This window comes from Rutilus rutilus (genome assembly GCF_951802725.1).
Source record: "Rutilus rutilus genome assembly, chromosome: 12".
In the NCBI taxonomy this organism is placed as follows: Eukaryota; Metazoa; Chordata; class Actinopteri; order Cypriniformes; family Leuciscidae; genus Rutilus; species Rutilus rutilus.
The window spans coordinates 29,645,016-29,658,824 of record NC_140217.1 but is presented as its reverse complement, the minus strand read 5'-3'; the positions used below and the strand labels follow the sequence as shown (position 1 = coordinate 29,658,824).

Here is a 13,809-nt window from a genome sequence, read left to right as displayed (position 1 = left end):
GAAGGTAGATCTCCTGGAACAGGATTGGGCACCCCTGTTATAAACTTAAAATTTGTTACATTTTAAAACTTTAAAATTTGTGTGAATAAAATATAATGTTAAGAAAATTCTGTCAACATTTACTCACCCTCATGGGACTGACAGCCAAAGTGACTTCTCACTTGTATTGCATCTTTTTTCCCATTCAATGAAAGTGAAAGGTGGCTGAGACTTTCACATGTAAACTTACTTTTTATATCACAACGCCACCTGCTGTTAACAGCTTGAAGCTCTGCGCAGCCACCTCATATTTGTACTACAGGTATCGTGAAACACAGGGACACATAATGGGCCCTTTAAATATAATTATGTTTTATTTGCTTTAAATGCGTATAACTTTATCTGTTAAATTACTCTTTATTAGATATTAGTTTGGTCCTCTCCTTTAACCAGTAGAGGTCGTTAGTTTGGCAAGGAACTCCTGAGAATGCACTTCCGGGATGTAATGTACGCCGATTCATATGTTTTTGTGCATTTCTAGACGAATGACAAAGTCCACCACAACATAACAAGCCTATAAGGGCTTTATCAACACCAGTCAAAGAGTGAACTTACACTGTTTACACATAAACTCGCATACATTTATGGACGACACTTCATTCCCAGTCGTTGGTGTTGCGATTGCTGTTGTGTCCAGTTTTATCAATGGATCCACGTTTGTACTCCAGAAAAAGGGGATACTGCGAGCCCGCAAATCAGGTATTTCACATCAGAAGACCGCTATTTCCCTATTTTGTCCCAAAGAAGTTACACTTCCTGTCCAGATTTAATATTTAAAGGATGATTTATGTCACACTACAGGTGGAACTTACCTGGCTGACTGTGTGTGGTGGTGTGGTACACTTGCAAGTGAGTAATACCTCTATATCTGCAAATAAAATGTAACTAATGTTAATAAAGGTAGTGTGTATTTATGTTTTTTTTCTTGTCTTTTTTTTTTCTTTAAGTGATTGTGGGACAAATAGGAAATTTTCTGGCATACAATGTTGCCCCGGCAGTTGTGGTCACTCCCCTTGGAGCCCTGGGAGTCCTGTTTGGGTGAATTTCTTTATTATATTTATATTAAGATATTCTTCATTAATTGAAATGTATTCAATGCAGTGGTCTGAGCAATCTCAATATAAATATTAGAGCAACAACAACTACTACAGTTGACATTTATTTCACATTTAAATCAGCATATCAGAGCATCTATACTGTGACCTGGAGTGATTCATGTGATTTTGTCTCTTCATCATTAATCAGAGCCGTTCTGGCATCCTGGCTGCTTCAGGAACATCTCAATCTCATAGGAAAACTTGGCTGCGCTTTGTGCTGTTGTGGTTCAGTTGTGCTCATCATTCACTCACCTAAGTCTGAAAATGTTACATCAAGAGCGGAACTAGAGGAAAGACTGATGGGCCCAGGTATGATAAACATGTCTGGTGGAGCCATAATTCATCTATTCTCAATGGTAGTCTGGTGGTTAAAGGGATAGTTCACCCAAAAATTAAAGTTCTGTCATCATTTACTCACCTTCATGTCGTTCCAAACCCGTATGACTTTCTTTCCTCTGTGGAACTAAAAAAGATATTATGAAGATCGTTGATAACCAAACTGTTTCAGTCCTTATTGACATACATAGTGTGGACAAAAAAATACAAGTCAATGGGAACCGAAAATGTTTTCTCACCAGCATTATTCAAAATATTTTGTTCTGCAGAAGAAAGAAAGAAATACAGGTTTGGAACAACATGAGGGTATGTAAATAATGACAGAATTTTCATTACTGGGTGGATTATCCCTTTAAGAATAAGAAGGGTTAACATAGAAACCTAGAGTTCAAATCTCATTTTAACATAGAAACCTGCCATGAATTGCAAAGTTATGGAAATCATCTTATTGTACTTTTGTGAAACTCACTTAACGGCAGATTTTTTCAAGTTGCTTTGGATAAGTGGTGTGTTTTTGCATAGCAATACATAGATACTTGCTGAACAAAATTTGACTTTTAAAAGTCCTTTTGTTTTCTCTGGAATGAATCCTGCTTCATAATCATTATATTAATTGATGTGAATGAATAAACTTAAAGGGATAGTTCACACAAAAATGAAAACTCTTTGTTCAGTTGAACACGAAAGAAAATATTTTGGTTTCTGGTCCCCATTACCTTCAATAGTATTTTGTTTTCTACTATGGAAGTCAATGGGGACCAGCAAGTGCTTGGTTACCCATATTCTTCAAAATATCTTCTTTTGTGTTCAACTGAACAAAGAAACTCATACAGATTTAGAACAACTTGACGGTGAGTAAATGATGACTATGAACTATGCCTTTAACTCACTCTCATACATTGAACCATACCATGTTTCTGATCTTTCCACTCATGTTTCAGAGTTCCTGGTGTACATCTCACTGGTGGTCTTATCACTGATCATTCTGATCGGTTGGCTGTCTCCAGTTCATGGAAAATCCAACATTATGGTGTATGTGGGCATCTGTTCTCTCCTTGGGAGTTTCACTGTGCCCAGCAGCAAAGGCCTGGGACTGGCTGCTCAGGAGGCCTTCAGTGGAACACCTCCAAGTGATAGCAGAGCACTTTACCTCTTCCTGGGGTTGCTGGGAATTCTCATAGTCAGTATTCTGATACAGTTCACCTTTATCAACAAAGCCTTGGAGAGCTTTAGCTCTAACATGTTTGAGGCCATTTACTATGTGACTTTCACCTCCTGTGTCATCATAGCCTCCGCTATTCTTTTCAGGGAATGGACAGCACTCGGCATTGTGGACTGTTTGGGTATTCTGTGTGGTTTTATCACAGTTTCTGTGGGTGTTGCCTTATTACGCATCTCTCAAGAAACTAAACTTGCTTGGAGCAAAACCAAAGCTAAAGAAGACTAACTCATGAGAACATCATTTAAAAAAAAAAAATTTATCAAGAACTGACAGGGTTGGTTTAACAAACAAAGATTGGATATTGTGTGTTAATAGTAATTAACCACTCCAAATCCAAATAAGGGAGACATCCTATAACATTAGACTTCATTATATTAAATTTTAAAAAGTGTATTTTAATATGGAATTATTATGCATCAGTTTTATCTCAGTTAATAAGTTATTGATTGACTCTTATATTGTGTTTGACCTGGAAAGGATTTTCTTTTTCCCGAAAATGTATATTAATAATATTGAATAAAATGTAAAATTATTTTGAACAATTTATCACACTAGTGCGCTTTAATGTTTAACCAGAAACCTTCCTTTATTGATAGAAAACAAATTCACAAAAAGATTGAATCCAATATTTGGTTATGATATAATTTGTACAAAATAAAAGCATTCCCAAACAAACTTCCTGGTTAAACATTAAAGTACACAAGTGTAATAAACGGTGCAATTTTTCCATATTTTGTTGAATATTGACAAATTTATCCACAAATAATTCTTTTAACACACAGAAAACGTTGCATAAGCTCAGATCAACGAGTTCTACAATAAATCCATTCCAAAAAAATTAAAAAATAAATACAAAACCTGTCCAAATTGAAAGAAAAGTTTACAAAAAGATTGAATTCAATATTTGGTGACAATATAGCATTACAAGCAATTTACAAGCAAGGCTGGTCATTTTTGACCGGGAACACAAAAGGTGTTCTAGATTTTTCAACACAGCACAAGGGTTAATAATATAATGATTTCATGAATATAATTATTTCATTAAATTAAATTTAGAATATATAATTAATTTAATCGCTTATTGGAAATAAAAACTAACATTTATTTTATATTAACCTCTGTTTGATGTGTGTGTGTGTGTGTGTGTGTGTGTGTGTGTGCAGTCAACCATGAATAAATCACAATTTCAAAACATAATTTTCTTGGTCTTTTTTTTATTAATGTTTTTCATGTTTGTATACAAATAAACAGCCGATTTACGTCTGGAATAATTCTATGGTAACAGTTTTGGTCAGTCTACTATCAATAATTGAATGTAATTGTAAGCATGGCGAGATGACGGCCAGTAGGGGCTGTTTTTCTTACCTTTGAGACAACAGTTGGCTTCCTAAACCTAGTCGATCCCACTGCGTCCTGATCCAGTCCCATCAGAGAACGGAAATTATTTCAATCCCAGGGTAAATTGTGCGTTATTTTTTTATTCTTTGGATTCTTTTATTCTTTGGATTTCTTTAAAGTTACGTTTTATTTTAATCTATTTCTTTTGGTTTGCTCTGTAGTTGCTAATGTTTGCCGGATGAAAACCATACCCGTTTTATACTTCTACAATCTATCGATATTTATATATTTTGATATATGTTAATAACATATTTACCTGTGTTTATACTCACAACGTTTCATTGTAAATTTGTTTTGATTAGCTGTAGAAAATACGCTGTTTTAATGTCAAGAGAGATTCCTGTATGTCTGGTAGGTTCTGCACCTGTCTCAGGTCTCAACGTTTACTTTACTTGCTGTAGCCTACGTCACGGGCTCAACATAAAGCACTCACACACTTTGATATTAGGAGAGGAGGGAACTTTTTATGATTTAACATATCTCTAACAAAAACAAGTTTTCACCTTAATGATTAAAACGCACTTTACATTTTGTTACAATGTTTAAACGCATGAAGGAAGACTTTAACACAAGACGTCACAAGACCAATCAAAAGAGAGGTTCCGCGCATGCGCGTACGTTTCCTCTTTCCTACTGATGGGTGTCCGACTTGCCTCTAATCGGCTCTTTCGCACAGAATGTGTTCGGTGATTCTTTTACGTCATGGCGTTTTGCTGCATCATGTGGTAGGCTACATGGAAAATCTAACCCATTTAGATTAGCAAAATGTCATTTACGTTTCACAGTGTTGATAAAATCATACAATAAATTCAAACACATATACAATACGTTTTATACAATATACAAAAGCTCTTGCTATCAGTTAACTCATCTTCTCTCGAATCTTTAAAGAGATAGTTCCACCAAAAATAAAAATAAAAACGTCATAACATAATCCCCCTCAAGTTGTTCCAAACCTGTATGAGATATTTTAAACAATGTTGGTAACCAGACAGTTGTCACACTGACACCACCCATTAACTTCTATAGTAGAAAAAAACAACAACTATGGAAGTAAATGAGTGCCATTAGCTGAATGAGTAATCTGTTATTGTTCCATGCCAAATTTTACATTAATTATAGTAAAGTCAACCATCATATTATGTTTTTTCATCATATTTTATTTATTTATTATTATTATTGTCTTTTGAATTTTCAGCCTGTGAACAAGTTATTTCATCTTCAGAACTTCAGAGCTCTTAAGACGGTAGACATGTGCTGCCCTTTTAACTTATTCTGTTTAAGCTAATATTAATAATTAATATTTTGTTTGTATTATCTTTTATTTTATTTTAAAGAATTGATCTTATAATTGGTGCATTTAATTCACGGCTATATGTACTATAGTATATTAGCAGTTTGAAAAATGTATGGATGAATTCAGTCCAATTATTGGAAGAATTGTTCAGACCGAGTTTTGTGAACCGGTTCAACTGATTGTTTGAAAAGATCCGACTCAAAAGAACGATTCGATCACGAGTCGGACATCGCTGCTGTGTAGGTGGATCTGCCTGGGTTCGCGTCAACATCGCGTCTGAATTTCATGGTCGCGAGAAAATGTGAAAGTCAAAACCGTGAAATCTCTGTGACCGGACACGATGTCGAGCTGATCGCTGGAATTTAACTAGGTACCCTGAATAACTTCATAACCTCCTTTAGCCACGCGTGTGTTTTGATGTGAATTATGAAGCTAATTGGCTAAGCTATCCGGCTGGGTTTGGCTGTATGCATAAGGTTATTGTCATCATGTTGTCATATCAAGAAGATCTCGCCTAACGTCGCGACAACCAAATGTTGACCCTTAAGAGATGGCTGGTTAACACTTAGGTAAAATGGACATGGGATTTTTGTACCGCTGTAAAGTTTGCTGGATCAGCTGTATGCTCATGTTTTGCGCCTTAAAGGGATAGTTCACTCAAAAATAAAATTCTGTCATTCAAATTCTGGCCTTACGTTGAAACAAACCTGAAATACTTCTTCCGTGGACACGCATTGAGTTGCACAATGACTATCTCAGTCTTTCATTGTATTGAAATGACGGAAGAAAAAAAAAAGTCACTAGGGTGAAACCTATTGATCAATGCTGATACCATTCGCTTTAAGTCAACATGTGTAACAGGACTTCGAGCCTGTAGTGTTTTATAGAGTCACTTCCTGTACTGCTCATGTCATCTTGTCAGCTATTGTGCTTTACACACACACTGTCATTCTTCATTCTCCCTCAGAGCAGTGTGTGTGTGTGTGTGTGTGTGTGTTGACATGAATGAAATCTCAGATCTTGTGAGCTGTAATGTGTGTAGTAGTGTTTCTTATAAAAATGGTATGATATAGCCTAAGTTCATCCCTAACTTGGAACTTATTGGAATTTATTTACATAATTATTCTATATTTTTATTTCTCGCCAGGCTCAGCAGTTGGCCAGGATTGTTCATCTGGACTGAATCTTTGGTGCATGTATGTCAATGTGACGAGAGGAAACTCTACCGACGACACTATGGGTCAAGACAGAGGAAAGTACGATTTCTATATAGGCCTTGCTTTGGCAATAAGCTCCAGTATATTTATCGGCGGTAGTTTCATCTTAAAGAAGAAAGGACTCCTTCGACTGGCCAGGAAGGGCTCGATGCGAGCAGGTATGTTTCTTTCTGTGAGCTTTTAATCTTATGGTGTCAGAAAATCATACACAGTTTTGCAATAAGTTTAACTGGTATGGGTGGGGAAATTTTTGAGATGTTTTATTCTGACACACCTGTTCCGTAGCTGTTGTTGTTTCAACTTAAAGGTGCAGCACAGCACAGATCACTTGCCACACACTTTTTATAAATCATTAACTCCGTTTCCATGACTTCGCCATACTGAGATATTTAATCCTGTACATGGACTCATGTCATTTATAATGACAACAAAAATGAGTTTAATTGTTTAAAAGAAAACTATAACCAATGACTTTTCACTTTTTATAAAGTTTAATTTATTCCAGGGTTGTATTCTGTAATATGATAGCATTTTTTGGTTGCTAGACAACAAACATAAGCAGTGGAAATCTTTTAACCATTTTTGTTGTATTTAAATACCTCAAGTTGGTTTTGCCGAAATAAGGTGTTTAAAAAAAACATGTATTGTGTTATAGTTGACTTTCAAATAGTTTAAAATGATTTGTCATTGATAAATGACATGATTACCAATGGCCCATACATATTTAGTGTATAGAGTAGTTTACGTTCCATTGTATGATCATGGTATTAATAAGTTATTTTATGTTACATTTTGTTTTTATGAAGAAATTAATCGGACATGATTATATTGTTTATTTTTTCTTTCATTATAAATAACATATATATATATATTTGTTTTATTTGATTTAAATGAACCTAATAAATTAATAAAGTATGATAATTACAAAAGAACAATCAACAGAAAATACATTTTACAGGTGTTTGTTTAATTTCTGATAATTATACATAAATAGGTCTTTTAAAGTACCCCCTTTTTCATATTTTACCCTTTATAGTCACTATAAAACTAATTTGTTGATATAGTGGATATATATGAAAAAATTAATACTTTTATTCAGCAAGTAAATGAACTTCAAATACTGGATTTTTTTTTTTTTGTAACAATAAAAAACAAAGCACCACTGTTTTTAACACTGATATTAATAAGAAAAGTTGTTTTTTAGCACCAAATCATCATATTAGAATGTTTTCTGAAGGATCATGTGACATTGAAGATTGGAGTAATGATGCTGAAAATTCAGCTTTGCCATCACATGAATAAAAAAAATATTTTAACATATATTAAAATAGAAGAAATATATCTTTAATATTATTGGTTTTATTGTATTTTTTATCAAATAAGCGCAGTCTTGATAAGTAAAAGAGACTTTTTTTTCAAAAACATGAGAAAATCTTACCGAACTCAAATGTTTTAACAGTTTTAATGTTGGACCATAGAGGGTTAACGGAATACTGACTCTCTGTTTAACGTCAATACAAACTGTGATGTCATTTACCTTTTTACTTGTAGCATTTTAGTTCTTTGACTTCACGGTTACAAAAATAAAAGAGAGAGATTATAATGTTTGAACCAAGTAGTTGTCAATGCCTTTTTTTCAGTGTTGATATCTAGAAAGTAGGGTGGCCAATACATGAAATTCAATGCAATTTAATTATAGAAAGTATGACACACCAAATTGCTGACGGTAAAAAATATAGAATAATTTTGAAACATGAATCATCTTGCTTTACCAGGGCAAGGAGGTCATGCATACCTAAAAGAATGGCTTTGGTGGGCTGGCTTGTTATCAAGTAAGTGACAGAGTAAACGACTAATATTTATCTTAAACTTGAAGCAGTTGTACAGATACAGCATATATTTATCATGTTTGTGTCTCAGCTGCTTGGAAGTAACTATTTTATTCTGTCTGTTTTGACAGTGGGGGCTGGTGAAGCTGCCAATTTCGCAGCATACGCCTTTGCTCCCGCCACACTCGTCACTCCTCTCGGGGCTCTCAGTGTGCTAGTCAGGTTTGACAATCTTTGTTGAATTGATGTTGATGACATGACATCCTGTTTAGTGTTAACGTGTAAATAAAAATGAATGCTACAGGAGGTGGAAAGTATTGTTTTTTTTCATGCTGGTGGTTTCCTTTTTGTTTTTTTAAACCGAGTACAAGCTTAATAATAGCCGTTGCAACCATCAGCTTCTCAAAAGTGATGCATCTGTGCTTAATGTCAAAGGTGTTATTCTCTCAAATGGACCAAAACATGATGTTAACATAGTCTCTTAACCTATTTTATTCACAGCAAACTTCTAAAGGGGTCTCAAGTAGACTTTAAAGGCCCCCTGAAATCAAAATGAAAGTTTTTTTAGCTTCTAGAATGAATATGTTAGCCTAAAGGTTATGAATAAGCTAGTGTTTTCCAAAACAATGACACAATTTGCATTTAGGAGATATAAGCATTCAAAACGTACAGTCTCTCACTTCAGCTAAAATGGATCATGGATTTTTTTATGACATCACCGCGGACTTCAGCTTTTCATCACATCTTCTGTCCTTTGTCATATTTATAAAATCCTTACATAGTAAATCATGAAAACCTGGACAATTGTTGTGGATAAAAAAGGTTGAGAACAACTAATATAGATGGTAAATAAATGTATGGCTCTTTTTTTTATTATGAATTTTACAAAAACAAAAGGTCAGATAATCCATATGTAATAGTAATTGTCATAATTTGGTTGCACTTTATTTTACAGTACGTGTACTTCCAGTGTTCTTGCCTAAGAAAATACTAGGTAATAAAAGGCAACTACAGGGGTTAAGGTGAGGTTTAGGAGTAGGTCCAGGGTTAGTACCCAGTTATTGTACAGGGGGAACAGGACTGTAAAATAAAGTGCCACTCATAATTGTAGTATCAACTTTTTTCCAAAACTACAGGTTCTTTGAGATTCCTACTTAGTACAGTACATTCCTTCTTAAGAATTCTAAAAATATTATAGACGTGACAATGTTGAGAGTGTTTATTTTTTGGGCGAACTGTCCTGATTAAGTTGAATGTTTGCCTGTTTGCAGTGCGGTTTTGTCCTCGTACTTCCTGACAGAGAGGTTGAACCTGCACGGAAAGCTTGGCTGTCTGCTCAGTATCCTGGGCTCCACTACCATGGTGATACACGCACCTCAAGAGGAGGAGATGGACAGCCTGGAAGACATGGCCAAAAAACTGGTTGATCCAGGTAAACTGTGACATGTAAAGACAATGAAGGCCCTCCAGGAATGCAGATAGAAACGGCTCGTGGAGGAGATGAATTCTCAGTTCCTGGAGGGTTTCTCCTCAACCCTAATTAAACACGCCTGATTCAGCTAATCAAGTCCTTCATTGTTTATAGGGTAGGGTTGGATCTAAAATCTGCAGGGCTATGGCCCTCCAGGAACTGAGTTTGACACCCCTGAGCTATTGTAATATTAATATGCAGACTCAGTATCGGTCACACAATCGTTCAAAAGTTTAGGGGGCAGTAAGATTCTTTCAATGTTGAAAAAAGTTGTTCATTATGCCCACCAGGGCTATCTTTATTTGATCAAAAATACATAATGTTGTTAAATACTATTACAATTCATGCCAGCTGTTTCCTATTTTAATATATTTTAACATTTATTCTTGGATTGGCAAATCTGGATTTTCAGCATCATTACTCCAGTCTTCAGTGTCACATGATCCTTCAGAAATCATTCTAATATGCTGATTTGCAGCTCAAGCAACATTTCTGGTTATCAATGTTGAAAACAGTTGTGCTGCTTAATTCACGTGATATTCTTTGATTAATAGAAATTGCAAAAAAACAACATTTATTTGAAATAGAATTTTTTGCCTTCACTGTCACACAATTTAATGCAGTCTTGCGGAATTAAAAAGTATTCATTTATTTTTTTACTGACCCCAAACTTTTGTAAGATTGTGTACATACATATTTGTATTGATAAAAGAAATGTGTTTCTTTTGAAGGTGCTGTATATAACTAATCATAATTGTCTTTTCTCCAGGCTTTGTGGTCTTTGCAACAGCTGTCATCATCATAGCTCTCATCTTCATCTTCGTAGTGGGCCCACGCCACGGGCAGACCAACATCCTGGTCTACATCACTATCTGCTCCGTGATTGGTGCCCTGTCCGTCTCCTGCGTGAAGGGATTGGGCATCACCATCAAGGAGGCCATCGCCGGGAAGCCAGTGTTGCGAAAGCCTTTGGCCTGGCTTCTGCTGCTGAGCCTGATCGCTTGTGTTAGCACACAGATCAACTACCTGAACAAAGCACTGGACATCTTCAACACATCCCTGGTGACGCCCATCTACTACGTGTTCTTCACCACCTCAGTGCTCTCCTGCTCTGCCATATTGTTCAAAGAATGGGAACACATGGGGGTCGATGACATCATCGGCACAATGAGCGGTTTCTTTACGATTATAGTGGGCATCTTTCTTCTGCACGCCTTTAAGGACGTTAGCATCAGCTTGGCGACTCTGGCCGTGTCCATCAGGAAGGACGAGAGGAACGGGCCGGTGTCAAACGGCATCGCCGCCCACAACCACTCCAATTATGAGCTGCTACATAATGACGTCACGGAGGACTTCGACGACAGAGAGTTAGGGTTGCCTTTCGACAGCGTCTCCAGGAGAAACGGCACTATGACCGTCTCTTAGGTTCGAGGAGGAACCAATATGCAGCAGTTCATCAATGAAAATGTTTGGCTGCTCTATGGACTTTTAGCTTTTTTTTCCTTTTCAGATGAGATAAAACCTAAGACAATCAACTCAAAGCAAAAAAAAAAAAAAACCTTCAAAAAAGATGGACCAATCGATTGTACTAAGGGTTTTGGTTGCCTCTTTTTGTTGTTTCAATCTAGACTACATGGTAAGCATCATCTCATTCCTCATGTAGCACTGTAAATATACAACTGTACGTTTTTAAGAGACTTTTGTTATATTTTATGTACAGATATCTGTATTTACATGCACTGAGTTCCTTTCTACAAAATTGGTAGTTGCTTTGACTTTATAATAAAGACATCCAAGTGGAATGAAACCATCTCAGTTTATTAGTGTCTAAATCTAATTTAAATCATCACTCACCCTCGTGTCACTCCAAACTTTTTTTTTTTTTTTACCAAAAATGTACCCAAAAAAGCGGTGTTTTTTGCATAAGCACTTGACAAAAATCCTTTTAAGTTCGGTTAATATATCATGATGTCATATTCATAAAGTTTTAGACCATTATACTGACAAAAATGGCATCTAATTTTAGTCGACGAATTCACAATTAAACCAAGTGTTCAAACATGGCTCAACATTTTACAACCATTGAAAACGGTACTTGTGAAAATCTGAGTGCCTGAACAGCATTCTATTGAGTACTCTTATTTTATTAATATAATTTTGTGAATTCTTTTTATCTGCATCCAGTGCATATTCACATCATCACACAGTCTTACTAGCACGCAACTTAGTACAAGTTGGTTTCATTTGTCATTTTGTACATATGCAAGCTGTAATATTACATTTATATTGTTTGTATGTATGTATGTATCGGATGCGTTTGGGTGAGATAATTAACCCACTAGCAATGCGCTTCAGTTTACCAGTGTTAATTGTTCAGCTTGAGCTCATTCAAGTATCTGAAATGTTAATATCTTGTTATTTTTCTCTTGTTTCTGTCAGTAAAAGATTAACATTACACACAGCTACCTTCGGATTATGAATAGTATCAACCCAATCAACTCTTCTGGGGGAGACCCCACTGTCCTGCAAAATGTATAATTTACTTCCAATCTATTTCAACACACATCCTGAAGATTTTGATAATCTAGGAGGTCAGGACCTCTGACAGAGACTTTAATATAGTGTATTTTTGTGAACTAGTCCTTTAACCCACTTACCTTTTTTTTTTGTAAAGAAAGAGCCAGGGAAACCAAGTTTGATGCATATTTATTGAATTAAAATCTGATTACATAATTCAAATACTAAAAGGCACGTTTATTGAGAGTAAAAACTTGGTTACGCTTTAAGGGATAGTTCACCCAAAAATGTAAATTGTCATCATTTACTCACCCTCATGTTATTCCAAACCTGTACGAGTTTCTTTCTTCTGTTGAACACGAAGGAAGATATTTGAACAATATGGATAAACAAACAGTTGACGGTAGCCATTGACTTCCATAGTAGAAAACAAAATACTTATGGAAGCCAATGGCTACCATCAGCTGCTTGTTTACCCATATTCTTCAAAAATACTGGTGCAGGTTTGGAATAACAAGAGTGAGTAAATTATGACAATTTTCATTTTTGGGTGGTCTATCCCTTTAAAGTTTTATTCAGGATAATAGAAGAAAAAAAAAACCTTGCATGCAATCATTCAACAACACCACATAGAAAATATACCACGGGTCTCTCACCACAGCAAAAGCTTAAATAATCAGTTGATAAAACCCACTTGGCCATTTTCCAACCCTTTCCCACTGCTTTCCCCAAGTATAAAACATGAAAATGAGTAGTGCTGTGCTATCATTAACATAGAAAAGATAAGTCATTTATCTATAATAAGGCACGAGTGTGTATACAAAACAAATCAACCTGAAATACACTAAGTAAAACTGTTTGTCTACATCATCTTAAAACACATTAGCCTAGTTTACCAAAGCCTGACACGTGCAAAACCAGTAATGGTACAATTGATTGGTGCATACCAAATCTCTCAGCTAATCGCAAGGCAACTTACTGGCTCTGAACACTACAGGCTGGCATGAGAAAGGCTTCCTTAAGAAGAATGTGACAGTGAAACTGGTCCTAAACTTGAGGATAAACTTGGTTGCTAAATATGTTTCCCTCTACCATCTCTTCCACTTCTAATTGGTGCAAATGTACGGCAGTCTCAGTTACTGGCCAATGACTGATGGATCGGAGGCTGAAAGCAACGGACATGTTCTACTGGCATGTTCTCTCCATCCCCAGACTTCAGGTACTTGTTCAAAATGGCAAAGATTTCGTCATTCAAAATCTGGAACTTGCGAATTCGTTCACCCATTTTCTTTAGTGGCTAAAGTAGGAGGGAAACAAATGGATTAGTTGGCGTCTTGATTGCAGAAGTTACATGAAAAATACACCAAACTCACTTCGAAAAACTCA

General features: G+C 35.7%; 2 protein-coding genes across 5 annotated transcripts in view; one reads left to right on the top strand and one right to left on the bottom strand.

The window, feature by feature from the left end:
* Positions 1-490: 490 nt before the first annotated feature.
* LOC311301560 (magnesium transporter NIPA2-like) lies at positions 491-11,715 on the top strand. Of its 4 annotated transcripts, XM_084426796.1 has the most exons (9): positions 491-738; positions 841-888; positions 987-1,077; positions 1,285-1,445; positions 6,537-6,764; positions 8,382-8,438; positions 8,567-8,657; positions 9,707-9,867; positions 10,676-11,715. In XM_084426796.1, the coding sequence occupies exons 1-9, from the start codon at positions 624-626 to the stop codon at positions 11,329-11,331; spliced, it is 1,608 nt and encodes a 535-aa protein (XP_084282922.1). In that variant the 5' UTR covers positions 491-623; the 3' UTR covers positions 11,332-11,715. The 4 variants fall into 4 exon arrangements, with proteins under 4 accessions (XP_084282922.1, XP_084282921.1, XP_084282920.1 ...); XM_084426795.1 differs by lacking the exons at positions 491-738; positions 841-888; positions 987-1,077; positions 1,285-1,445 and adding an exon at positions 4,000-4,151 and having other exon boundaries at positions 10,676-11,713; XM_084426794.1 differs by lacking the exons at positions 491-738; positions 841-888; positions 987-1,077; positions 1,285-1,445 and adding an exon at positions 5,598-5,759 and having other exon boundaries at positions 10,676-11,713.
* An 880-nt stretch (positions 11,716-12,595) lies between these two features.
* The window catches only part of cyfip1 (cytoplasmic FMR1 interacting protein 1), a 45,327-nt gene continuing 44,113 nt past the window's right edge, over positions 12,596-13,809 (bottom strand). The window contains exon 31 of the mRNA XM_084425411.1: positions 12,596-13,720. Within this exon, the coding sequence (XP_084281537.1) occupies positions 13,556-13,720 (165 nt within the window). The 3' untranslated portion in view covers positions 12,596-13,555. The remainder of the gene's footprint in view (positions 13,721-13,809) is intronic.

Coding starts and splice junctions, on each gene's coding strand:
- LOC311301560 (XM_084426796.1), top strand. CDS start 624: ATGGACGACACTTCATTCCCAGTCGTTGGTGTTGCGATTGCTGTTGTG. Junction 739..840: donor ACTGCGAGCCCGCAAATCAG/GTATTTCACATC, acceptor GTCACACTACAG/GTGGAACTTACCTGGCTGAC. Junction 8,439..8,566: donor GTGGGCTGGCTTGTTATCAA/GTAAGTGACAGA, acceptor CTGTTTTGACAG/TGGGGGCTGGTGAAGCTGCC.